The sequence below is a fragment of the Pyricularia pennisetigena genome, chromosome 1 (assembly GCF_004337985.1).
Source record: "Pyricularia pennisetigena strain Br36 chromosome 1, whole genome shotgun sequence".
Classification (NCBI taxonomy): domain Eukaryota; kingdom Fungi; phylum Ascomycota; class Sordariomycetes; order Magnaporthales; family Pyriculariaceae; genus Pyricularia; species Pyricularia pennisetigena.
The window spans coordinates 50677-76994 of record NC_043740.1 but is presented as its reverse complement, the minus strand read 5'-3'; the positions used below and the strand labels follow the sequence as shown (position 1 = coordinate 76994).

The window sequence follows — 26318 nt, the reverse complement described above, 5'->3', positions numbered from 1 at the left end:
TCTTCAAAATGCAAGTTCTAAAGTGAAAAATTCGTCTAGATATTTATAAAATAAAACAAAGGGTTGACGTGGCTGAGTAGATATTTTTAGGGGCCGGACTTTAGGGGGGTCGGAGATGTGGAGCCCAACGTTATTGAACACACATTGCTTCAGTTCTGCTAGGGTAGCAGAGTTATGTGGAGCAAAATACAAGGTAAAATGCTCTTTTAGTCCCATAGTATGTGATTAAAGCTGACTTTGAAATAGGATCTCGTCTTGTTAGTTGGCTGGAAAGACGGAGAGGCTGAGCTCAAGTTGAAAGTACGAAGGACAATTTGTAAAGGAAAGAACGATAGACAGTAAGTCGATCCGCCGTCAAGTACCCGTAGTGCAATTGCTCATCTTTGCTTAGACCAGAGCATATCATGCCCGAAAAGATATCGTCAAAGTCCGGCCCGCCGCCTCTGTATTCACAACCAATGCTCTTTTGGCTGGCAAACATTATGTCTTCTGAAGTCTTGAAAGGGAATCCTTCATTGCAAGAAATCTTGCAAATTGAGCCTCAAGAGGGCCGAAACCACCGAATCATACCGTTCGCGGATGATCTGAAAGACAATCCAGTCTTTCCCATGTGGAAGAAGACTGGTTCTGAGCACAATGCGAGAAGCTCAAGTAGCGTATCACAGCATATTTCAGATTGGGCAAAGCGCGCAGGATTCGTAAATGGTATTGGCGGCCTTCATAGCGCACGAAGGGAAGCCCTTGTCAAAGCCAATGGTAAAGCGCTATCCTCTTACCATTTCCACATTATGCTAATTTTACTACAGGGGATAATGGTTATTCGGTCGAGCAAATCCAACTTTTTGCGGACCATAGAAGCTCCTCAGTTCTTCAAAGGCACTATTTGGGTACAATGAACACAGTCGATGGGGTGGCAAGCTACTTGGGGATGGATATCAGGCGTGATCTTACTGAAGACTTCCGATCGGCAACGATGAAATGGGACGGCGACCTGGCTTTGCAACTTCCGGCACGGGAAGTCAACCGGCTGAAACAAGACGGGGAATATATTCGACTGACAGAATATATCTCTTCACTCAACACTCTCATCAACGGCGGCCTTTCCAAAAAAGAGGAACACGAGCAACATATAGCCGCTCGCAAACAGGCGTACGATGATCGTCGAAGGTTGGTGAAGCAAAAGCTTCAAGAATACCGGCAATGTACAACTGATCAGCAGAGCGATTGGCACCGGGACCACCTTTCTCGCATAATTCACATGATGCCTGAACGCCAACGGCTGCTCCACACTTTGACTCTGAGAGAACCGCTTCGAAGTCCAACAGGCATTTCAGCGCTGGAAGATCTTATTACTCTTCGCACAGGGGACTGGCAGGTCGCGTACCAATCTCAGCTAAGGCCTAAAAACGGCATGTGCCCCGTGAAATCCTGCAATACAAGAATTGAAAGGTAATCGTAAAACATAGTGTGCCAACAGCATACGCTAGCTACCCCAGAACACGTTGCTAATTGATCATGTTGGTCTTTAGCCTCCACGTCTCGCAAAGGTGGCTGCATATATATCGATGTTTTGAAAAGCGTTTCAAAGCCGACTACACGTTCGCCAAATTTTGTTTCCTATGCAGCCACTGGGTCACAGATAAGCAGAAATGGGAACACCATTGCCAAAAGCACATTGAAGACGGGGACACACCATTTCGATGTGATCCCGTTGTTTTCCGTTACGCCTATGCGTGTGCTGGATATTGTCCTGTTCATTTAGGCCGGACAGATCTCCTTGCGAGCGAGCGCATGACGACATACATAGACTCAAAAGTCTGGCGACTTCATATTTCGCAATGCGTCACTGATCACATAAAAACTGGGCTTCAATCAGACGGTCTCAAATGCCCACATCCAGACTGTTTTGCTCCAGTGGATTCAGAGGAAAGCCTTTGGTGTCATCTTAAAGACATCCATAGCGTCGAGAATGCTCAACCAAAAAAGCGTCCTTTAAGCTCTGAAAAAAGCACGCATAACCGATCCGGATCGATCCACCTTGCCAAGAAACAGAAAACAACATTAGCTCCCAATCCGACAGTTACTGCAGCGTCAATATCCGAGCAGACAGCTGCTACTATGTTTGTCAACCTGTACACTTGTAACCCTGAATTTTTCAGTTCTAACAAGATCTGATAGGACGCCATTTACGTTTATTACGTCGCCTAACTCCAGCACCGCTCAATTGGCTTCTTCCAGCCAGGACGAACGATGTTCGACCTCATCGACGGATCCTAGCCCCCTAGAGTATTTCTGCATTCCCAAAAACCCCGACAGTTTATTACGACACGCTCTGCTCTTGGACTCCGGTTTTCCCGGGCCACTACAGCCTAACCCATCTCATGTCCCAAGCTTCAACCACAGATCTACTGAGCTGATAGACCCTGCGCTTATTGAACTACCCGTCGCAGGGTTGAAATGTAATTCCTCAGGGGGCGTTAGCCCCACTAACAAGAACAGTGACAATTTAACAGGGCCTTCATCACAAGAAATGTTGGTCAACATCAAACATTCTTCGACTTCGCTGAAAGGCGAACCAGCCGCACTTGATGCAGAAAATAATATATGGGAGGCCGAGGAACTTCTCGCGAAATGGGGTTCAAAAAAGAAAACTCTTTACCTTGTTAAATGGAAAGGGTTCCCAGATGACGAAAACACGTGGGAACCACGAGGTAACATCAGCGAAGATCTCATCAAAAGCTTCGAATCAAATTTTGAGGGAAACCATGCAGGAGTGCGACTATTTGATAAGAGAAAAGTGGCTGGAAATGTTGAGTACTTGGTAGAATGGAAGGGTCGACCACAAAGCGAGAGTTCATGGGAAAAGGCCAAGACGTTGAGTAGCGCACGTGTTCAGGAGTACGAGGGAAGGGCAAAAGATTTGTGAGCAGTTGACAAACGTTGCAATAAATTAAGTAGCTATCTATAGGGCGTTTAGAACGCGGTGGCCAGCGTCACGTAACGATGGTGGCGTGATGAAACGGATTTCATGCACTGGATGAGTGTTGGTAGAATGCGGCTGGTCTACATTGAAGCGTCCAATCCCTCACGAACCACCTGCAATCCTTAAAAAGATGGTCTGTGACCTATTGGAGGCGCGGCGTGAGGCAAATCTGTCCACAAGTAAATGTTACAGTTCAAAGCCCTGACCAGAGAAAATGGTATAAATTAGGTGTTTGCAATCAAACGACTAGTTGACTATAGTTATCAAGAAACGCTTTAGTACATCACAGGCCATTGATGGATCATTTCCTTTGAAGCAATGGTTGGCTGTTATTATGCAGTTGGTAAGAGGTCGGAGATGCATGCCGAGACACGGCTCACCACAAAGGAGCTGTGCAGCATTGCCAACAGCGTTACATTGCATTCAATAAGAAATGCAACTCGATCTTTTCTTTCCTTTTCCCATGTTTCCAGCAGCCCCTCACGCCGGAAATCCACGAGGGCTGACACATGACGGAACGATGACTTTTTACTCATAAGCAGCGCACTGCATAACGTCGATGGCACAGCAGATTCTCCAGGATTTGCCGAGTTTTTAAACATTCCAGGCAGCGCCACCTCGGCGATGCGTACCAAAACGCTTGCTGGGTTTGCTAATGATCTCGAATTGCCGCAGGGAAATTACAACGCCTGGCGGACGTTGACAATTAAAAACAATGGTAATATTATGGCCCACGCCGTTGAAATTTATTTAAACATGGTGAAAAAACTGGAGGCGGAACCGTCGCTCGGTTTTACGGCGCAATGCGTGTTTCAAAGCTTATCGGTGGAGCAGTTCCGACAGGCCGCAGCAAACGGCGGCAACGTGCTCGGGCTCGAGAATCGTAGCGAAAACCTTGTTTTGTTTCTCGGAATGGTGGCGTACAAAGACCCAAAACGCAAAAGGCTAATCGACTCCAAATAATTACAGTGGGTCACCAAAAATAACGCGAAATTTTTTTTCGAATCGCGTAACCCTCCACAACCCTCACCACCATACACCCAACGAAAATGCCGATTACGCCACGACGGCGTGATACCAAGCCAAAAGGCATACATTCTACGCCTCGCCGGCGATCGCGCATTTACGGCGCGTTTTCCGTAGGTGGAACGGCCAAAGGGATCGCCTTTAAAGAAGGAGTGTTGCCGTCGCATGTATACGGGGTTGTATACCGCTATGCACGCCAAAAGGATGGAGTTTCTCGACCTGGGAGAGGCCGGCCAAAAAAAAATTTGTGGTATAAAAGACGTATATAATTCGCTACCGGCCTTTTATATCCATGGAAGATCTACGCCGAAAAACCTGTTCCCACGTCTCAACAAGCACTTTAAGACGGTATCTCGAATCTTGGGGTATAAAACACCACCGGGCACTTACACGGCCTTTTCTTAGCGGCGAAGCGGCTATAAAGCGGTATATTTGGGCTATAAACCACCGGGATAAGGATATCTCCTTTTGGAGATCCGTTATTTTTACAGACGAATCGACTATCGAACGTGGCCAAGGTGCCAGACAGGAATGGTGTTTTCGATCAGTTCGGTGTAAGTGGTACCCATATTTCGGCGTTGAATATTTAACTAACTATTAGCCTTAGCCACCAAAAAAACCGATAAGAAGTTCGTACAGGCCCGTTATAAGCGGACTAGGCATTCCAAGATGTTCTGGAGTTGGACAGGGTATTCAGAATTGGGTACTTTGGTCCCCATGAACGGGGATCCCAATACTCCCAACGGCGGAGTATCTGCACGCGTATCCAAGGAGGTATTGGAGGAACATATACCGACCTTTATGCGGCCAGATAGGGTGTTTATGCATGACAACGCCCCTATCCATACTGCACGCGTTATAGCAGTACTTCGAGGACATGTGCATCCGTATTTTACCCTGGCCGCCCTATTCTCCAGACATGAACCCTATCGAGAATATCTGGGCTATTTTAAAGCAGAAGATCATGGAAATGGCCCCCCATTTAGCTACAGCTCCTACGAACGAAAGGACCTTAGATGAGTTGGTTAGGGTTGCAGAGGAAGCCTGGAATACAATTCCAGAAGAGGTGGTTAATAATCTTATAGATTCTATGCCGAGGCGTGTGGAGGCGTTGTATCAGGCCCGGGAGTGGTATACAAAGTACTGAAAATCACACGTAGATAAACAACAGCCAAATCTCTGCTCCCTATAAAAAACCCGGTGTGAATAGCTTCAAGAATCGTTGTTAAATCGTGGTTTGTATTGTATGGTCAAAAACGCGGTGCGGGCCAAAATTCAGGCGTTTGCGTTATTTTTGGTGACCCACTGGTACCTGGGTGGACAGCATTAAAAATTTTGCGGTCGAAAATGGAGCCGACGACGAATTTCTCTTTTTCAATTACGCCGACCTTAGCCAAAACCCTTTGGGCAGCTATGGCAACAAAAACATTGCGTTTATGGAAAAAGTTGCGCGCAAATACGACCCGAACGGAATGTTTCAACGAAATATGCCTGGAGGATTTAAATTGTCAAACGCTCGAACAACTGCGTATCTAAAGTGAACAAGCGATAAGGCGCATCCCCATCCCCGCCTTACCTCCCCAAATTTCCACCCACTCCTGTCCATAATCTCCCGACAGGGCCTAGCTTGGACGTTCAGGGTAGATTGGAGCGGTAAATTATATTAGCGGTGTAATAGAAAGGCAGACATCGATTTGGAGATTCCTAAGGCGCCGGAGGTGTCGGCTCACCTTCGCAAAAGTTTGTAAGTAGTTGGACGCCCCAAGGCACACTGCGTATTATGGGCTTCTGTTTGCATTTCTGATGTTTATACTAATTCACCAAAGTCAATTGTTACGCCATCCTGGATGTTGTTGGCTCCCGGATTTGCCGTGTACCCAGCACCACGCACAGCGAATTTACAGCAATGGTTGCAACGTTTTAAATTTTGGTCGTTATTACCGCCGGACACGCCCAGCACCTTCACGGCCGTGGCGACCTCCTCGGCGGACTGCGGAACGAAAATGCATGCTGGGGAAATTTCAATGCTATCCAAGGACCAATAAAACGACAAAGCACCATAAACTGTTAAAGTGTTTTTTAGATAAGCGGTTGCCAAGGCCAGCAGCCTCGAGGACACTACACTGGAAGAAAACCCTGTAAAGTTAGCACGTCGCTCAAGCCTATATAAATAGCAAAAAAAAGCCTAAAATATTGTTAACATATACATTTTTTTCCGAAATTCTGGGCTTGGCTCAATCCAGCTACAGTCATTGCTGTAACAAACAGTTGAAACTTCATTACAAATTACAATCTAGCAAAGACAAAAGGACATCCAAGGTCGATGGCGGATTAGAAAACAGGTCCATGCAAGGTCCGTTACACATAGAAATTACGGATAGTTTGTAGCGTCGGCTTGCTCCATAGTCGCCAAGACCTTAATGCCTGAAACACCCTGAGCTGTTTGTCCCATTTCTGGTCCAGTCTCCTGTGAAGAGCCAGAAATGGTCCTCACATCCTACCCAAATTTGGGGCTAATTCTGACTTGTGATCAATGGCCTGAAAATGGGACGTGAGGAACAGGGGACGCGTCTACTAGTCTCCATGTATTATACAGATCGTGTCCGAGGGCAACTGAGTTTGGAGTTGTTTAGTTTCGGCGTATGCGGCGATTATGAGGCGCACACCGAGGCATAGCTCAAGCCGGGTGTGGAGGCAGCCTGCGACGGCGCACAGGAATTTGTTTTGGGTAACCCACTTTTATACAAACCTTGCTGATTTATCGGCGCTCATGCTTCGCATGTCTCACTACATTATTGGTGAGAAGTTGTTCTATCTACGAAATAAACACCACCTCTGGATGCCTAGAAACCTGAATGAAATTACAGTACAACCACGCTTTTGTCTCTCAAATTTAAACTTGGGCATGCCGAGCTTTGAGTGTCCCAAAACGTGACTATTATAGCGCAATTTGTTATCGGGCTGATGAAACTGTATTGCAACGCTTGTCTGCAGTGCAGTACAGCAGGCTTTTGCAGAATTTTTTGACGTTAGTCAGGGCTAAAGTAAGTCCTCAGGCCGAAAAGTTGACCCTCGAGCAAAGATCCCGCAGGACCCCAAAAGTAGCACCGCTATACAAAAAGTTACGCATGTCCTAAAATTGGGCCACTCACTACGCCTCACTTCCTGGCGTGAGCTTAAGGCATTTCACTTAGTCGAAATGGTTCTTTAGCTTGCGATTACGACTGAGATGACAGCAATTTAAGACCCTTCCAACTACCTGATTTCCATCGACGGCAATAGGACCGACGGCAGCCAGATATAATGACTAGTTGTACGAACGTTGAAACTACAGCTGGATCTAATGACGAACGCAGACCACCTCCCCGAGAAGAGAGGCTCTTGCAAGATGCAGAAGCTGCGACGGATAAGTTACAGGCTAAGGATCTAGTACGATGCTCAGATTCGAGATTGCTGTAACTCGGCAGTCCAGATCCCAAGCTAACGGTTGACCTGTTCATTGCTAGAAAGTCAAAACAAAAGTTCGTATCGCCAAATTTGGGCTGCGAGGAGTTGGATTCAGTTGCAGTTTGATTATCATAGCCATGATATCCACAACTTTCGCAATCTTCAATGCGACCAAGGCGCTGCCGAGGCAGAACGGATTACCTGCCTGGTCTGCTACAACAAACCCGTGGCCGCAAATACTGATACTTGCTGTTTCCTGTGTCTCTATTCTGGTCTGCATTTGGACTTTTTGGTCTTACTGCCGTGGAGGGCACCAAAAGGCGGAAAAGACTGGGATATACCATAATATCTTAGCTCTCGGAGGATTCGGTCTGGCTATAGCTCTTTGGGTCACCAGTGCTGTTTCTTTTCAGCATCAGCGGAACAGCAGTAATAATCAAGACCTGTGGGGATGGTCGTGTGTGCAAAACCGTCGCTCGGAGCTGTTCAAAGAAAGTGTCGACTATGCGCTGCTTTGCAGACTGCAGGTAACTACGCACAAGAATCCTTTTCAAACGCTGCATCTGTCTAATTCCTTGTTCACTATAATCCCAGGACTGGACTGTCATCTGCATCATTATCGAGATTGTTGTTGATGCTCTTACCATTGGCTTGTATTCAATCGTTGTCTACCGCTTATACTCTCTACGGAGACTTCAAAAATCGATGGATCGGCGAGACAAAGCTAGAATGGAATTCTACTCTGTTAAAGCTGCGGAACACTTACCACAACCCAACTATCTACAGTATTCTTCACATCGGCCCAATCCCGATAACGACAGATCTTTAGATAGTGTACACGGGCAAGGAAGCTCTGTCAACACATATCTGCAGCCGGTCCCTATTCCAGCGGCTTACGCAAACAGGGTTGGCTAGCAGGATCCCCAAAGGAGCCTTGTGAGTTTGACCATAGACTGCTGAGGCACTGAACGAGTATTGCAGGTCTTCGTTGCAAAGCATCTGTGGCTCTCACAGTAAAAGGGCAATTTGAATTCAGGATGGTTATTGTTCATATGCATCTCTTTCTCTCTCTAAACTAGAGATCTTCCGTCATTTAAGTGTTTGTCAACGGTATGATAGATACTCCGTGTCCTGATTAAATGCCAAGTCTGACACGCAGTATATACACGTGGTAGTCTGACAGTGATGCGGTATACCAGTTCCATGAGTTTCCTGGAACGAAAACGTCTGAGCTACAGAGACAAGCTGAAATGGACAGGCCTTATGTATGTTGGGAAAGGTCGCGGACCGGATATCGCCGGCAGCACCGAGACTATCGGGGCCCTGCGTACCCAGGCGACGAGGTCTCAGCGTGCGGCCGATTGCAATTCCCACGGGCCAGTTGTGACATGTTGAATCTAGCTCTTTGCTCGTTTTACTGACAGAATTACTGGCATTATACATTGTTCATCCGTCCGAGCGGCACTGCTCATAGCCTAACACCCAAACTCGCATGGCGGATTCGAATAATAATGTCCGGACCAAAACAAAACCCAACACAATTGCTATTTTCTAATTAATCAGCAGTTGTTGGATAATAAATATGCGATTATCCCCCTTTAATTACCTATCGGGTATGTATAAAAAGTTTGTTAATTTTTCTGCAATATTTGTTTAGGGAAAGTATTAGCGTTATCGATATTAGATTGCAATAAATTTGCAGTAAACCATTAGTTGGTTCACCTTTTTTCCGTTTTATATTGCCCCCGAAAACATTTTCCGACGAAAATTCCATGCTAGGTGGTTTTGCCATACGGAGCAAAATTCCAGGCGCCGCATACCATTTGGCTGTATATTGCATTTTTGATCCGCCAATTATCCAAGCCCTCGGTCCATTTCAAACTCGAAAAAAATGAAACAAAAGCTTTGACAGAGGGAAAAGCCAATATGAATGAGTTTCGTCACAAATCGATTTGCTATTATTAGTGTTTACCTGGTCTACACCCTTGAAAAAAGGCACGATTTCATCACTTAGGCCTCCCAAGAAAAGCTGAGGCCCGGTGCGACTGTTTAAACCCTACGTTATCTGGAGCGCAGCCTCAATTTGATACTGGATGCTATATCTGCTGTTAGATTGCAGTTGTCGACACAAAAAGACCAAATGGTAAGTTGCATTCCTGAAATTGACCGCGTAGCTAATAGCAGACCGGTATTGTGCGAAAAAATATATTTCAATCTAGGGGTTCGTAGAAATTGTAATTGCGCTTTTATAATTGTAAAAATTAAAAATTCTTCCCAAATTCTGCGTTACGTTAATAGCCTTCCCTGTTTGTCAGGCCAGCACGTTTCGCCCAATTGAGCCCCCGACCTTTCTTTGGTCATAGCACTTTGAGATTTCTGGGTAAAATTCAGGATATGCTGGCCTTAGGCTAATATCCTCGTCTGAACGGGAAAGAAATACAAAAAGGAAATGACGTGGGCTGAGATGTTGGTGGAACCTTCAGGTCTAAATAAAGATGTGAATGGGGTTACGACACACCAAAAGCTGCTTGTGGTGTTGCCTCATAGTTTTTCTACTGTTCTTAAACCTTAAGCTGAAAATCAACAAGGACAAAATTTAACTACAGCTTATTGTGTGCCTTGCACCCATCATCATATGGCCTATTTTGATCCTGCTTTAGTGCGAATTTTATCCTTACCCATTTCTCTTACAAATCATCACAAAAAGCAATGCGCATTTAGTTAAACTATTGTCGTAAAAACTGCGCGCTGGTGGTAACCATTTAGCAAAAGCAAGCAGCATCGCAAGCCGAGCAGGAGACCAAATCCTAAAAATGCTACGTTCAACCTTAGTATCCCTGTCACTTGGGCTTTTCCCGACCCCCTGTCGCCCTAGCAATTCCCATGATATCAACAAACAACTGGTGGCTGCCAGACCCGTGGCCAGTAATTCGAATTCGGGACTTAATCTATCGCTACATCAAATAGACCAATCGCACTTGACGCCAAGCTATGGTGCTGACACCAAGCTGCAAACCGAGTCTGGAAACAGGCGGCATTGTTTGGAAAATCACACAGCCCAACTGCCGCTGGCAGCGCTGCCCCAGAATCCAGTCAGAACTGCCCCAGCAGCCGAGGCTGCATTCACATTAGGGCAGTTCACTGAGCATGTCACTCATGCCGAACCTTCTGTCCTGATTGGCGATTCGAAAGAAAATTCGTCTCCTGGTGTAACGGCAGCAGAGGCTGATAAGACTGAGACTGGCGAGAGTCAACTCGTCGAATCAACGGATCGACCCACCAAACGGCAAAGATTCTGTACAGGATCCGAAGAACCGATGGGTGCTTCGTATCGTCCTGCGCAGTATCAGCTGGTGGGGGATGAAGACCCGACATTGCCGACACCCAGCAAAGTGTTGCAATGTTTGCTGCCCGCCGTAGCCGAGAACTACACGTCAGCAGGTGTGTCAAAAGAGGAGCAAGCTGCTTCGGGAAGCAACTTTTCTCTGAGTGACCAAAGCAAAGGCAGCGAACCGAGATTGGCTAGAAGATCTGCAAGGATGAAAATGGCAAAAAACTCCCGCTTTGGGGATAAAAAAGATGAAGCAGCCCTTAGGGGTAAAGCAGATCGTCACGGCCAGGTCGACAACAAGAATGCAGATCTAGTGGAAGAAAACAAAAAGAGAGGGAGGTCGTATGAGGCTTCTACTCGTGTTAAAAATGTCCCAACGAACCAAAAGGCGCGCGGCTCAAAGACGGATGAATGGATTGTGGACTGTGTTTTAGACGAGAGGATTCACGAAAGAACCAGCGGCAAACAGTATCTCGTATGCTGGACACCAACATGGGTTGATGAGAGGGATATTGACCCAGGGCTTGTCAGGGATTTCAAAAATAAAAGCGTCGGGCCAAACGCAACCCCGATTTAGCGGACATTTGGGTCAGAAATTGGGAAGAGGTGATGGTCACGTTTTGTTAAATTAGACCTTGACAGTCCTAGATTCGGTCCGAAGCCGAATCTGGACCCAAGCCTGGTTTAAAATAATTGTTGCTCGTTGCGTCGTTCCGTTTTTTCAAATCTCGTTTAGGGCAGATTTCATAACAGAAATGCCTGTGCGAAATCAAAGCGAGACAAATGGTAAAGCATTTCCTGGTCTGAGAGGCAGTAATGCACAGAATTTATGAAAAATACCTATTTTGAATTTGAGAGACAAGATGAATAAAGCAGCACTTCCCAAAGGAGAAACTAGTGAAAAAGAAAACGGTTGGAGCGTTGAATATCATGTCTAGCCGTCGATGCCTGTCAATGCGCAATTTCTCTGTTGCTCGCTAGCGAATCTTGCTACATGCAAATGGGGCGCCAGAAACCCGACAAAATTGCTTTGGGAAAGGTGATCGCATGGTAATAGTCGACAGCACTTGGATTTCGGGACTGAAAAACTCGGACGGGATTGCCGAATCTTCCGAACTGGACAGGTACGAACGCCGAGGTGGGCAAAAACAGAAAAAGAATCCATGGCGCGAATAGGCCTCAAGGCTGAATGAAGTGAATTGCAAAACATTCCCCGCCGGTTTTTGGTTAGCAACAGTCGTTCCACAGCAATCATATAAGCTATTACTCAAAGTGGGACAATCTGCCAGGATTTAGTCTCCTAGGCCTGTTTTACGGATGCATAAGGCTCGGCCTCCGCAAGGACTAGAATTGGTCCAAAACTGAACTGCAACGAAGCAACATGGCTTGTATAAATGCTATTGCACCCAACATAGATTTGAGCCTCGTAACAAAAGGACTGCAACTCGCCGTCGTCATGTTTAAATGGAAAATTCTCGCGCATTCCGCTTTCGCCACTGTAGTTCTTTCTTCTGTTTGCACTTTAATACTGAGCGCATATGCGCTTTTAAACGAGGATACTGTAAAGTCTGGCATAGTCACCTTGCAAGTAAGTAAAGTCACTTTATTCCTTGGCATTTTCAAGCTGCTAAATTCAAAAGTTTGATGTCACGCAAATCCTGAAACTCGATACGCTTGAACGACGTTTCCCGCAGCAAGAAGGTCTTTTAGATGGCATAAAACCCGGAGCTCGTGTTTCCAGCATCTTGAACAATCTCCAGAGTGCAGCAGGAGCAGTTGCTACATCGGTCCCACAGATTATTAAAGATATACCCAAAGTCATCAGCCAAGCGCCCCAGCTTATTTCAGAACTAGTTCCCAAAAACTGCTCCCTGGGGACCGGAGAGTTCTGTATCCATATCGGTGACAAAAGCTCATGTGATGCCCTGCCTCTTGACCTTTCTACTTTCATCGAGCCGGAAATTGTGAAAGTGTTGAAACAGCACTTTCAGGATATTGAAAATGTCGACGCTGCTCTTATACAAATCACAACGCCATATTTCCGCCATACCCTCATAGCCGGCGTAGTGCTAACTGTTATCGGTACTTTTCTTGTCGTCATGTCGGCTTATGGCCGCTTTGCCTGGCTCAAAAAGTCAAAGGAGATTTTATTCTCACCGAAGCCTATTGTCTTCCTACTGAGACTGCTCATTGGACTACTGCTTTGCGTTCCGTACATAATGCCCACCTTGACACTTTCTATGGTCTGGTCCAAGCTCGATGAGTTGCCGCCATGGATCGAGGTTGAAAATGGTAACGTGTTCGAGCTTCTGATAGGATGCACATGTTGTGCACTGTTTGGCGCAGTAATAAGCAGTGCTGTACACGTTTTTGCAGAGGTTTTCTGAGGCCAAGATTTAGCTTGATAGTGCCCCTTAGGTACTCTTCATAAACGTCTGCTTTGTAACGCGGTTTGAAATTCGTATTTCTTGTATAAAATAGTTACTCTTCGTAGTCCTCATCCACCGCGACTAGCAACGATATGTTTCATTTACTCCAATTTTGGTTTTGAGTCTTGGAAACGAAAATATTTTAACTTTCGAACAATATGAATTTTGCGTTATCTTGCGGTTCTGCGCACGACGTGCGCACTTGCCATGCAGCAACTATCTGCAACATGTTTAGCAATCGCGCATCAGCATATAGTATGTGAAGCCAATGTCCCTTCAAAGCTCCTGCCCCTGGTAAGTCTTTGAATCACACAAAGTCCATAGCTGACCTGTTTTCTCATAATAGCTAAATCCAAGGCGACCCTTTTACACAGTCATCTTTCGCTCAAGCCATCAATTCGTGTAGGGGCTCGTCGAAGGATGGGCTGTGCCACGAATAATTGCAATTGGCCTCTGCTCCATGTTCATAGATGTAGTCGACATCGTCCGCCCAGCTGCTATTGTCCAAATTGCCAAGTGACCCGGTGTTTTGAGGAACAACTGGGTAGCGAGCCACAGGCTGCGAACCATCCCATTGTCCAAGCGTCTCCGAATCCATACTAAGTGGTCGCAGCAAAGCTTTACCTGCCAGGGGAAATCTAGAGGGGGCATCCTCTCTCAAATCAAAGTCTTTTGGGATGCAACCTCCCCCAAGTTGCGGCGGGGCGGCTTCTTTCAGAGCCTGTAGCGTTCGATCATTCCGTGACTTTGCCCCTGTAGTGGTGGTAGGTGTGACATTTGGACCATGAGATCACCAGACCCTAACCCTGACCCTGGACCAACGACCCACCAGGGTGATACCTTTATCGACGTCGCGTCAAGCTCAGAACTTTGTTTGTTTCCTTTCCTCTCCTCAGAGTAGAATCTTCGTCGATAGGCGCCAATAGACTAGCTTCCGTGCTATGCTTACCCTGGCCGTGACAGTAGGCTCCCCGTCAGATGAACATGGCATTAACCGTGGTAGAGCTGCCTTTGCCTCTGTCGGTGGGCAGGGGGTAGGTGTCGCGACAGCTTCCCGGGACCCAGTGGACGTCACTGATGCTATTCCGGTCGCTATGACTGCTGAAGGCACTGCTATACCCTCAATGTTTTCCGCGAGGTGTGGAGACTGCTCACATAAACGGCTGCTTGGCTGACGAATCTAGCTCATGATTTAACGAGCCACCTGACGGCAGTGTGCGCAATGGAGCGCCTGAGTTATGACATTCTTCTCACCCTTTCGAAACCTGTCACGTCTTCCTTTTCTAAATGTCTCAGATGTTGAAAGTTGAACGGCGCAGAAATTCGGCCTTTTACCGTCCTTTTTTCCTCTCGACTGAATAGCGATGTAACGACACGCATAGCTGGTATTCTGACAACCGCGACTGGTGGCAACGTGTATTGCGATCAAAATGGCCGTAACAGTGTGTTTGATTCGGTGAAAAGTTGTCAAGATTGGACATTATCGAGCCGAGATTCATGAGAGCATTGATTATTTATACTTTTATCCCCCGGCGTAGATGGATATTCGGACCCGTTTAATCTCCCAATTTTTACTCTCAATGTATTCTGTTCTGTTATCGTTTTTCTTTTCTGATGAGCTGCTCTCATGTTCTCTATAAAAAGCAGAGTTTACAAAGGCAGCAGTACAACAAGATAGCTTCCAGCTTCCATCCTTCATCGCATCCAACAGTCTTTCGCAGCATTCATGTCTAAAACAATAACTCAGCTTCCATATGCATTTTTACGATGAAGGGGCTTGCAATGAATCAGCGCCGTAGTATCCATACAGCAAAGCACTCAAGCAATGATGGGTCTCAATGTTTTCCAGTGGCTGCGAAGGCGTCACAGAAGTATTTCCCCCAATTCGTATCAACAGATTGGCCAGTAGCGTTTTGTCTAAATCATCGGTTGGAGCGCGATTGAGCACAGAGTAAGTGGGACAAAGCTTCTTCAAACAGTTTCTTGGTAGGCAAGTTTTGGGCTTTGACCAGCGCCCCGCTTAAGCCGTGGCATTCATAGGTTAAATCAACCGGACGCCGAACAGGGGAAAAATAAAAGTGATTAAGCTGCCAACTCTTCCCCCGTCGATGGTCAGTTAAAGGAATTTATTCCTTATCAGAGAGAATTTTAGCCCTGAAGCGTAAGCCGAAGCGAAAGATACTTAACTAATGTTAGACCATTATGTGAACTTTGGATGGTTGCCAAAGATCAGCGCTGAAAAAGCCTAGTTTCGGGTTGGTAAACGTAACGCTAGTGCCTTACCATGTTGTTTTTCGTTCAATCTGGAGTGTACGTTTTCTGCACTACGACCCTTATCGAAGGGCTTTTTCAATAGCACGATACCAAAAAGGTCAAGAACACTGTTGTGCAGATATTCCTTCGAGTAAATTAACACACCGCGAGCACCGCGAGGCTTTGCAGACAAACAAAAAGTTTGGTCATACATTCTTTTATTTTTTGTTGTCTTTTGTTCGTAGACCTCACGTGTGCACAGGGTATTGGGGATTAACGATATAGGGTGAAAGATAGCAGTGAGAATTGCAATATCTAATTATGTCTATCTTCTAAGTAATAGTGGACAGATTGGTGTTGTGCGATTCGATTCCCTTTTGTTGGTAGCAAAGGTGGATCCGATCTGCCGGATTAATCCGGCATCCGGATCGCACTAACCGTTCCGTCACTAGCCTAGCAAAATAAGCTGCAGAGCCTCCGTCCCGGGCGATTGGCAACCGCCCGGGGCCGGCTCCCCTTAACCAAATATCCGGGCCCAAGTGCGACTACCATCGCCGTTCCAACATTTTTCTTCGGAGAAAAGCAAGGATAGAGATACAGAAAAACCAGCAGACTTTACCAAAGGCCCAGACCGGTTGTTGGACAACTCAGATTCCAAATTGGGAATACGTCAGCCGGGTGGGTATTTCGGCCTTGACATATAAGTTCTAATGAAATAACGCTTTTCAGTATTCCTATTTAATTCTTCTCGACCTTCGATTTTCAATAGTTCAGCCAGCTCACTTCCAGACAAAGGATCTCACTTTATTGTCTTGAAACCAGGAATCTAATATCGCCCTTCTTCCAACAACTGAAATATCGAACTGCCATGGGAAACACTCTTCGGTCCGTCAAACTGGCAGTTCGTTCGAAAAATGTAGCAAACATACCCAAATCAGAAAATGACGTGGTCACACCACTGTTTTTCACTCTGCCTTTCAAAGAGACGATTGAAAACGTCGGTCGGGCCTATTGCTTGCTTTACAAAGCGAGCGGTAAGATCCAGTCAGAAAAGCTGCGTCCAAGTCCTAGACTCAGCCACATAGTCGCCAATTCAAGGTTGCTTGCTATTGTGAGAAAAGGACTCGATAACATACATAGCGGGAAGGGTAAAACTCGTTAAAATCACAAAGCATTTGAGATATTTTTGGAGCAGCAGTAGATGGCAGGCTCGAGATAATATTTGTAAGCATTTCATAGTGTTACCTGATGCTAGGGCAAGCTTTCCTCAAGCGCAAAGGCATTCGCTCCGCCGGAAACGATATTCAAAAGCAAAAATGGGAAACTTCCGTAGCTTGGTAATCTTTAGACTTACTCAGAAAATGTTATATAAGTAATGAACCACCAACAATACCACAAAGCTACGGTGCTATTTAGAAATATATTCTAAGTCGCGTTGAAGGGCAGAAGGGGAAACAATGGCCCAACAACAAAGAGCAGCAATGTTATGACGCAAAATATTCCAAAACACACGCTCACCTTTGTGTTTTTGTTTTCTACCAAAGCTGGTTTACGCGTCGGAATCATACGACTGGAAGACATACACTCGCTCGTCGCTGCCTTTGTCAAACTTGAGGATGTCGTGGCCTATCAGAACCGGGATAGGTGGCGAAACATTTGTGTAAGTTTGGTTCATCACCGTATCGAGCCATTCGTCGTCTTTGAAGATTTTGTTCCAAACTTGCGTTGCTTTTTCTTGCTCCAGGTGAAGATTCGCATTGATCCCAACCTGAGCCAGTCCTTCCTTTAAATAAATGCGAGATACAGGAGGTAAATGCTTTGTAATCGTGTCAAAGATTTCTTGTGATAAGTGCTCAAAAGCTCCATGGCTCCGAGCTTCTTTTGTTCAGCCATGACATCTAATATAAAACAAACTATCCGGCGTATCGTACCTGCAAGCAAGTATCAAGCAGCGCAGCGAGGGTCTCTTCACAAGCTATCACTATTGCACCCTATCTATTACCTGCGTTGGGGATCTACGAATCCTAGACTTCGAAAACAGAATGCATTTCCAGCATCCCATTTTCGGTCCGGAGTTTCTGGAACCACCCTAAAACAGCAGTACGGAAAACAGGATTGCTGATCCTGTGCCTTGTAGGGCCGTGACGACTTCTACCCGGGTTCCGAAGTGATGGACCAGAAGTTGTCCTCTGACAATATCCCGTTTGAGGAATTAATCTTCCGTGGTTCCACCGTTCCACGTCATTTAAATTGGATCCCCCAAAAAAACATAGTTTGCATTTTCCTGTTTTATCCTTTTATACCGCAGTCCCTACCACTTGACGCCCTTAGAATCGCACGACAACCTAATTGCATTTTATTCCGCATTGAACGTGGCTTCAGGGATCCTTAACTCATCGTTTGTTGTTTGTTGCCTACCATGCGATGGACGACATTTTCCCTCGCTTTCTCCTACCTTTTTTATCCTTCCGAAAGTAGTCCTACGAAAAACACGCCGCCAAGGCCTGAGCTCCTGCGAAAGCGCACAACGTTCGGAACTTCTTTCGGCATCCCGGGTGACAATGCGACATTTGACTACGTAAGTCTGTTCGTGCTTGGAAGAAAACTACGACTGACATGTAGACATAGGTTATTGTCGGTGGTGGCAACGCCGGTCTTGCCGTAGCCGCCCGTCTTGCGCAACAGCAGAAAGGAACGGTGGCGGTCGTCGAAGCCGGCAGCTTTTATGAGATTGGGAACAGCAATATGAGCGAGGTTCCGGCATTCACTAGCATATTCGCGAGCAAAGGTGTCCACGATTGGCAGCCGATGGTGAGTGTATTTCCCAACGTATGGATATACCGGCCAGTAAAGAAAATTTCGTTATTTATGTTCGAAAATTTTGCCATTGTGTAAACGAGACGACGATGCTATCGAAACAGCCTCTATAAAAATGACCAATGATTGTAAGTGCTAACTATAGTAAACAGGTCGACTGGGGATTTATTACTGAGCCTCAGATTGTAAGTCTTGTCATGGTCCCTTGCAAGACACCCGTCCTAACCTGAATTGATTAGGCCACGGACGGAAAGTCGATCCTGTACCCGCGTGGGAAATGCTTTGGGGGCTCAACGGCCAGAAACTTTATGGTTTACCAGCGCGGCAGTGTTCAGTCCTACAAAATGTGGGCAGACCTGGTTGGTGACGAAAGTTACGAGTTTGAAAATCTCCTGCCCTACTTTGAGAAGAGTCTCAAATTCACACCCCCCGACATGAGCCGAAGGTTCAAAAATGGCAGTGTCGATTATGACCCAACGGTGCTAGGGAACGGTCAAGGGCCATTGTCTTTGACCTTCTCACATTACGTCCAAGCCTTTGGTACGTGGGTGGTCAAGGGACTCGGAGAACTCGGGTTTCCTGTCATTCCCGGATTTCAAAGCGGCCATTTGATGCAGGACGGCTCGACCATGGGCCAGTCTTATAGCATGTATAACATTAACGCAACCACGATGCTGAGAGAGTCGTCCGAAACGTCGTTTATGCGACTGGCCATGGAACATGAGAACTTTATCGCCTACCCATCTACTATGGCCAAGAGGGTCCTTTTCGATGAGGACAAAAAGGCCACGGGCCTTATGGTTGACACGCAGGGTCTCCAGTACACCTTGTCTGCGCGCAAGGAAATCATATTGTCAGCAGGCTTTATAGGAACGCCGCAGCTGCTTATGGTGTCCGGAGTCGGGCCGGCGGATACCTTGCAGAGACTGAACATTCCCGTCCTTGCAGATCGTCCCGGCGTTGGCCAGGGTATGCAAGACCATGTATATTTTGGTCCGTCTTATCGCGTCAACGCTCCAACGATGTCGTCGCTTTTCGAGAATCCCAAGTTCGCCGCGCAACAAGCGACCGAATTCAAAAATCACGCGGCTGGAATGTACACCAATCCTGCGTCCGATGTAATCGCGTGGGAAAAGGTTCCGACGGAACTGCGCTCGAACCTTACCGAGGCCTCACGGACAAGGCTGAGTGGTTATCCTGAGGACTGGCCGGAGCTGGAATATGTTTCCCTCAATGGATATTTGGGCTGGAACAACGACTCTCGTGGGGGATCCCCAAACGACGGGTACAACTATGCAACCTTGGCGGTGGCGTTGGCCTCGCCATTTTCGAAAGGTTCGGTGACCATCGTTTCTAACGACACATTTGTTCATCCTAAACTTGACCCCAAATTCCTGTCCGAGCAGGCCGATATAGAGGTCGCTCTGGCCGGCTATAAACGAGTGCGACAGTTTTGGCAGACGACCACGATGCAACAGTTTCTCGTCGATAAGGAAGAAAAGTTCCCGGGCCACTCAGTCCAGAACGACGATGATATCATAAACATCATCAGGCAAAGCTACCACACTACGAACCACGGTTCTTGCACTGCCGCTATGGGTAGACCTGAGAACCCCATGGCCGTGGTGGATGCCCAGGCTCGGGTGTATGGCGTTCGAAATCTTCGCGTCGTTTCGAGTACGGAAAAGGCGCCATTGAAAATTTGATGCAGCCAGACGCCAGTTACACCACTGCTTCGATGGAGATCTTACAAATTGCCATGCTGCCAGTTCTCACCTTCGCAGGACCCCAAAACTACTCAACGTACTCCGATTCACCGCTGTCGGACCCCCAAAGTCAGGCAGGCTTAAACCCCCATCAACCGTACCTGCAGGATTACCTATTTATATACGCGACGACCACAGCAGACCTACCTTTTGCACAAGCAGCAACGGCGCTGACGCTCCCGTATAGTTGTGTCAACCTTGGACCCTCTGACCAGCAGCGTCGGCAACAGGCGCCCGGCGTTATGTACCCGAACGCGATGATGGGCTCAGTTTTTGACTTGGCCTCGCCGTACTCGTCGGCGCCTCAACGCCAACAGCAAAACGCAGCCCGAGTGGCAGGAAGCCGGCCAAAGCCGCAGTGCTGGGAGCATGGATGTAACGATCGCGAATTCTCAACCTTCGGCAACCTTCTCAGGCACCAGCGGGAGAAGTCTGGCCAAACCACCAAATCGGTCTGCCCAAACTGCGGGGCCGAATTTACTCGGACGACGGCTAGGAACGACCATCAACGAAAGGACAGGTGCAAAACAGAACAAACAGAACGCAGCGCATAGCATGCTTTTAGATATGCAGGCCATTTTATAGATACCTTCTTGCCCTTAAGGAAGCACGTAGAATCAATTGGGATTGCTGCCGTTCCAAAAACTTTAGCAGGGTTGGTGGTTGGTCTGTCAAGATCTGCTGTGCTTGTTGACTGCCGCCGTCCATGACCACAAGTCCTTGCTTTCTCAGCGGCAAGGCCCGGCTTTCATCAATGAGTTTACGTTGAAGATCGCATGGCAGAAGGCCTGTTTCATTTAATTTTACTAGTACAAAATAGCTAGCGATTGAACTTGCCAAAACAGGCTCGAAACTCGAGGAAGCAATCCAACACACACTGAGACTTACTGGCTGGAGAGGAGGGCCTCATCATTCTCACTGTTCTCCGGAAGTTTTGACAAACTTCCAGTGTCGGAGGAGCGCGGCCCTGAATCTCGTTTCACTGGGGGAGGTCTTTCCGAACAGAACCACGATGAAGAGGGTGAAGAGCCAGCGGGCGTGCTACCAGCATAAGGGACTGATGACCCGGGAATAGCCACTATCGTCAGAAGTGCAGCTGGCAGTCATCTATAGCCTCAATTTAACAACCAAAAGCTTTGATGGCGCTGTTATGAGTCTTTCGTACCTTGAAAGGCCAATCACATAGAAGCGAGCATCTGCTGTTGCTGGCCTCCCGGTCTTCCCTATATTGATGCAAGCTAAGTGTCGTGGAGGGAGTTTATTGAGCGGAGATCAGAACACACCAAGGTAAAAGGTGGGAGCAAAACAAGGACCGGTATAAAAGGCAGATGTTTTGCCACGGAAGAGATGTGTCCATTCGATATACCATGGACAAAGTAGTATTAGACAGGGGTAAATGGCCGCTTAAACCTCAACTGGTTATTTTCTTAGTATATCCCCCCACGCCACTCTAATCAACACCTTTGGATCAGGGGTATGATTTTCAGAGCATTCCCTGAAAACCCGGGGTTACTGCCTGCCAGGGAAAAAAGCGGCTTCGCCCCAGCTGGATCTACAATATATTACCTTGACTGTCCGGGAACCTGGCAAAGATCGTATATGTACAGATACAGTTGATATTGAGACCAGCTACGCCAAAATACGACAATTAATACCGGCTGCAGCCAAGAGGCTTCACCTGGCCAATCAGTGGCCTGGGCGGCCGTATTATGCAACCCGCAAAGTCTTCAAGGACCTTGCGAAAAGAGATAACGGGAGACAAGGTGACGGTCAAAGGAACAACATCATACTAGTTTCAGCCTTTGGAACGCTACAGCCGCCACAGAGGATAACTCGTTTGTTGAACTGTCATAATCACAGTATGTGCAAAAGATGACATTTTCTTTAGGTTGAGATGCTAAAGTGACTTTAAACGCATTAGTAGCCCTGTCTAAACAAAGCTCACGGTAGATAACCGAATGTGTTTGGAGCGGTCCAGGTCGCAGGAGCCATGGCTGCATCAGCTGGAACTGCGATAGGGCGAGATGAAATCGTGGTCGTTGAATCTGGAGCGCAGGCCCAGGACGTACTTAGTGTACCACGGCCAATATCTCCTCAAAGTACCTTACCAGCCGGCGGACACACCAGATAATCCTGTAAATGCCCAGCAGATTGCTTGTGCTACCAATCGTAGATTCCGTCCACAGTACTGTCCGGCCGCCATCGCAGTCCTCCAGCGTCGTGGCCGCAAGCCTCCAGTCGTGGCCTACGATCACAAGAGCCGGAAGAAACACTAAACCAGGTATGATAGAAGGAGGTATTGAGATCTGGCTAGGTGACGAGAGAACGGAAGGAGAGGCGGGGCCAGGCCACGATACGGCCTGCCAGACCCCCATCTGCAGCTCGGCCTTCTCGCCCGACTCTCCGGGTCTTTTAGTTTCGACGCTCATGGCGATGGGCCATTTGTTCAGTGCGCCGAAGTCGGTATGATTGATGGATGTTCCGGCTGTCCTGCGATGCAGTATGTCGATAACTTGTGCCGGTGTCTTCTCTGGCCCATTCGTGTTGATCGCTTCCATGTGCCGTTGGTCGAAAGCGGACACACCGTTCACTATAACACAGTAATCAACCTTTTCCCCGACGATGAAGATCTTGGGAGGATTTCGGGTGTAATCCTTGCAGTTGTGCTAGGTAGTATCGACGGCGCAAAAGGTCAGCAACAAAAGTAAACTGGACCAGGCTTAGAAGATAGTCATACCACGGCTCGAAATCAACAAATCCGTCGGCTGGAAGCGCTAGGCGTAGCAACCGGTAATGCACAGCTTTATTCCACCCACTTTCATCCTGTTTACGTTCTTGACAGCGCAAAGCGGCGAGAAGCACCTCAGAGACTTGAGCGGCGGGGACGTCGGTAATCAAGTTTTCCGTCGTGTCTTCGTCTGCGCTCTCAAATGCGGAATCAGGTGGTGTGTTGTCTAGGATGAAAATGGCCGATCTGGGTTGCGGGCGGCGTTGGCGGGTCAATTGATTGGGTTTGTAAGTTGCAACGCTTGCGCTTGGGCTTGCGATCTGTTTCAGGTAGGCCTTCCATCCAGGCATACACAGTCTTCTTTTACAGTCAGCCAGGATAATAAAGGTCACTACCAGGGTATTGAGCAGGGTATAATGTGGATATTTTTGGTCGATCTATTATGCAAATGGATATGAAGGTATTTGAAGGGCAAAATATATAGGGTTGGTACATATAATAGCCCTTACCAGATGAGACTAGACCTTGCCCATCATCCCAGTAACTCTTTCGTTAAACCAATTAGAAAGCCTACAGTCCCACCCAAAGACCCAGTTTTGTACCCGCTAAGTACCCTGCTCAATACCCTGGTAGTGACCTTTATTATCCTGGCTGACTGTACAGTAAAATCGACGGAAAACAATGACTTTGTTTTTATTGCGCCATTGCGTGGTCGGCGCCGCAAGGTACTGGTTGCCGGTCTGATGTTTACCCGAGAAGTCTTAGGGCGTCGGCGAAACTCGGCCACAACGGTGCCAGAAACACACGAACCAACCAGTTACATCTCCAAATTAGTAGAACTCAGGCGGGGAGGGTGCCAACGCACCATATCAAGTCGCCGGCATCATCTATCTATGCAGCGATATGCAGGCTGCCGAAGGACTGGAAAAGCTCTGATCCAATAAATGTTGCAGTCGGAGGGCTAATCATGGCGGAGATTGCAACAATCACCAAACGGGTAGGTGCAGATATTTCTGCTCTATGATGGTATACATCCTCCCTTCGGCCTCAGTTGCATGCAAGCTTTTACAAAGAACCCACCATCACACCAAATGCCTATCCGAGGTCGAAGCAGCAGCTCAGGGTATTTTCCATGGCCTGATACATGAAGGGTTTAATTGCAATTCAGCTTATTCAGGACAGCTGGGAACGTGCCAAACATTTTAATTAGTTACTCTTGTATACTTTCCATGGTATCCTAAGAATCCAGTCGGGTCGGGTGGGGTAGGTCACTAGAAGGCGTGGTATCCAACCCCTCTTTTCGCAATACCGTTTCCATGTTGATCTGTGGAGCTGAGAAATTCCGGTTCGAAAATTCATTGGGTGCAGCACCAGAGGAGGGTGGGAAGGGTCTTCGGTTAGTGGGACACCATGTTGCATGGAAGGGGTCCCAAGTGAACCAGGTGCGCTTGTAATTGGTTGTTAGAGTTTGGCTAATGGGGACATATCAACGGCTCGGCTTTCTGATGGGAACGTTTTGAAATCACCTACCAATTAGTCTGGAAACTAGCCGATCCTGAAAACCCCTCAATAAGCCTGGCGTTTGGGAGGTTCCATAAGAGGCGGGCGCATCCGCACCCTTGCAAGCGTGTAGCACTTATATCTTCAGCTCATGCGCAATCACTTTTGTTTGCATCACCCAAAACAAGGACTGTATCAAGCCATGGCTTGCGCGATCCAAATTCCCGGTCTCGACAGGAGGCCAACGTTGGACGACCTGAAATTTTCCCAAACAATGTATGGTACCCTCCCAGCTGATGCAACCCAAAATCCGTCGGGGAGCTGACAGCCACAGCTACAACGACCTTCCAAACGACGCCGATCAACCCGATGTTGAGGAAAAACATCTGCAACTGCTCGCCGAGCTATTCGTCAAGCATGGTGCTCACAAGCTATTCGGTATACATCTGGCTCACGGACACTTCAAAATCGAAGAGGGGAATATTTTGGTCGGAGAGGACACCACAGAGCCCCCCTGCCGCTGGACAAGACCTGTTGCTGCCGGTTCTTTGAATCTCGGCAGATTGTATGGGCATACCTTTGTTCTGACCCCGAAAGGATTTCAACCATATGAGTACCACATCGGCACCCTACCCAATCAAACCGATCTCAACAATGCTTTCCTCGCTCAACTAGCTTCATTCCTTCGGGAAAACAACTTGACCCAGGTTCTTGCACTGGAGGTTTTGATGCAGTCATGGCCTACAATGATGTCAGAGGCTGTCCTAGGCAATCAGGGCACCATCATGCTAGAACCTTCGAGCTTTAAAGACTATAAGCCATTCCGGCGGACCGGCTGGACATTCACAATCGAAGGTGGTATACCACGAGTTTGTGGTAATGGGACGGAGCATGTTGGTAGTTCTAAGGGCCATGCCATAGTAACAACTCCGCCGGACCAAAAAGTTGAGTCCTGCCGACAGGCGTTGGGTCTTCTGAATACGTTGGGTCTTCTGAATACGTTGGGTCTTCTGAATGAACTCCTTACCTAGTTACTACAGTCAGACATAATCTTTTCGGCGGTAGCCAATGTAACCCAAAGCGCAATGAAAGGGTCGTAAGGATGCTCCGGGAAAGTCATGGCGCAGTCCGTCAAGTTTTTTAAAGCTAAATCAACCCCTTTCGGTGCAACGAGTTTTGTCGTTCCATAGACCTTTGCGTTGGTAGGTATGTTGTCTGGAGGTTTGCTTGGCTTGAGGGGAAATGTCTGGGCTATATCCCATGTTATGGTAAAGCTGATATATGCACCGAAATTGGTATCATTGCCAAAAGGGCTGTCCAGGATGACCAATTTGAAGCGTTCACGCCATACTGAATTTTGAAAAGCTTTGATTGCGTGCTCTTTCTCGAGGGTGAACGATACGAGTGCCGGATTTTCGGTAACAGTGGAGCCTAGGACTGTTTGAAGATACCTGGATGGTTGGCGACGGCTCGTGTTTGCGGCCGGGGTTACGCGGTCATTCGTACTAGCGTCCTGGTTGTAGCTCTTAAGCCAGCTTGTGAAGTTTACAATCGTCGGCTCGTTGAGCAGGGATGAACCTCGGGCTTGGAGCTCGTCAATTGCATCTTCTCATTGGTTATTAGTCGTTCTCGTGCAGCTGTGGAAGTAGTGACTAACCAAAAAGAATACATATATCTGAGCGTGAGGTGGGTTTGGTCTGTTCTATAGCAGTTTCGACGCAACCAAGCTTCCTTGATTGATCAACGGTTGTGTTATGGTTTACTGGTTGGGTTCCAATAAGCCCATTCTCTCTGGCTGCCTCAGGAATGCTAAAGCTTTCAAGGCCGGCAATCCCGGTATTAGCGATCATCTTGCCATTGTCATCACTCTCGTCGTCGTCGTAATCGTCTGTTATTGACGATGAAAGTAACGTCTGTGCTGGGGTGCAATGTGAGGTAAGTGAGATGGGCGACAAGGATGGCGTTGATGACCCTGCAAACTCAGGCGATAAGGGAGATGAATGTTGAGAGGAACCGGCACTAGCCCCATCCAGAACAC

At 47.4% G+C, this 26318-nt stretch overlaps 7 protein-coding genes across 7 annotated transcripts; 5 read left to right on the top strand and 2 right to left on the bottom strand.

Annotated features, from left to right (window-relative positions):
* Positions 1–725: 725 nt before the first annotated feature.
* Positions 726–2926, top strand: PpBr36_06827 (uncharacterized protein; the record flags this gene model as incomplete). The annotated part of the gene is made up of 4 exons (XM_029893969.1): positions 726–756; positions 807–1449; positions 1530–2120; positions 2170–2926. The coding sequence occupies exons 2-4, from the start codon at positions 893–895 to the stop codon at positions 2924–2926; spliced, it is 1905 nt and encodes a 634-aa protein (XP_029748812.1). The 5' UTR covers positions 726–756; positions 807–892.
* Positions 2927–3525: 599 nt separating this feature from the next.
* On the top strand, positions 3526–5550 carry PpBr36_06826 (uncharacterized protein; the record flags this gene model as incomplete). Its single annotated transcript, XM_029893968.1, has 2 exons — positions 3526–3903; positions 5334–5550. The coding sequence occupies exons 1-2, from the start codon at positions 3608–3610 to the stop codon at positions 5548–5550; spliced, it is 513 nt and encodes a 170-aa protein (XP_029748811.1). The 5' UTR covers positions 3526–3607.
* A 421-nt stretch (positions 5551–5971) lies between these two features.
* Positions 5972–6070, bottom strand: PpBr36_06825 (uncharacterized protein; the record flags this gene model as incomplete). Its single annotated transcript, XM_029893967.1, has 1 exon — positions 5972–6070. One exon carries the CDS (start codon positions 6068–6070, stop codon positions 5972–5974), a length of 99 nt encoding a protein of 32 aa, XP_029747999.1.
* A 1523-nt stretch (positions 6071–7593) lies between these two features.
* PpBr36_06824 (uncharacterized protein) lies at positions 7594–8371 on the top strand (the record flags this gene model as incomplete). The annotated part of the gene is made up of 4 exons (XM_029893966.1): positions 7594–7632; positions 7693–7776; positions 7876–7983; positions 8051–8371. The coding sequence occupies 4 exons, from the start codon at positions 7594–7596 to the stop codon at positions 8369–8371; spliced, it is 552 nt and encodes a 183-aa protein (XP_029747998.1).
* A 1860-nt stretch (positions 8372–10231) lies between these two features.
* On the top strand, positions 10232–10999 carry PpBr36_06823 (uncharacterized protein; the record flags this gene model as incomplete). The annotated part of the gene is made up of 2 exons (XM_029893965.1): positions 10232–10897; positions 10956–10999. The coding sequence occupies exons 1-2, from the start codon at positions 10270–10272 to the stop codon at positions 10997–10999; spliced, it is 672 nt and encodes a 223-aa protein (XP_029748808.1). The 5' UTR covers positions 10232–10269.
* Positions 11000–20045: 9046 nt separating this feature from the next.
* On the top strand, positions 20046–20606 carry PpBr36_06822 (uncharacterized protein; the record flags this gene model as incomplete). Its single annotated transcript, XM_029893964.1, has 1 exon — positions 20046–20606. The coding sequence occupies one exon, from the start codon at positions 20046–20048 to the stop codon at positions 20604–20606; it is 561 nt and encodes a 186-aa protein (XP_029747997.1).
* Positions 20607–22121: 1515 nt separating this feature from the next.
* Positions 22122–23025, bottom strand: PpBr36_06821 (uncharacterized protein; the record flags this gene model as incomplete). Its single annotated transcript, XM_029893963.1, has 2 exons — positions 22122–22718; positions 22915–23025. Coding segments are annotated over 2 exons (708 nt in total), but the record flags the coding sequence as incomplete, so codon positions are not given.
* Between the last annotated feature and the right edge of the window lie 3293 nt (positions 23026–26318).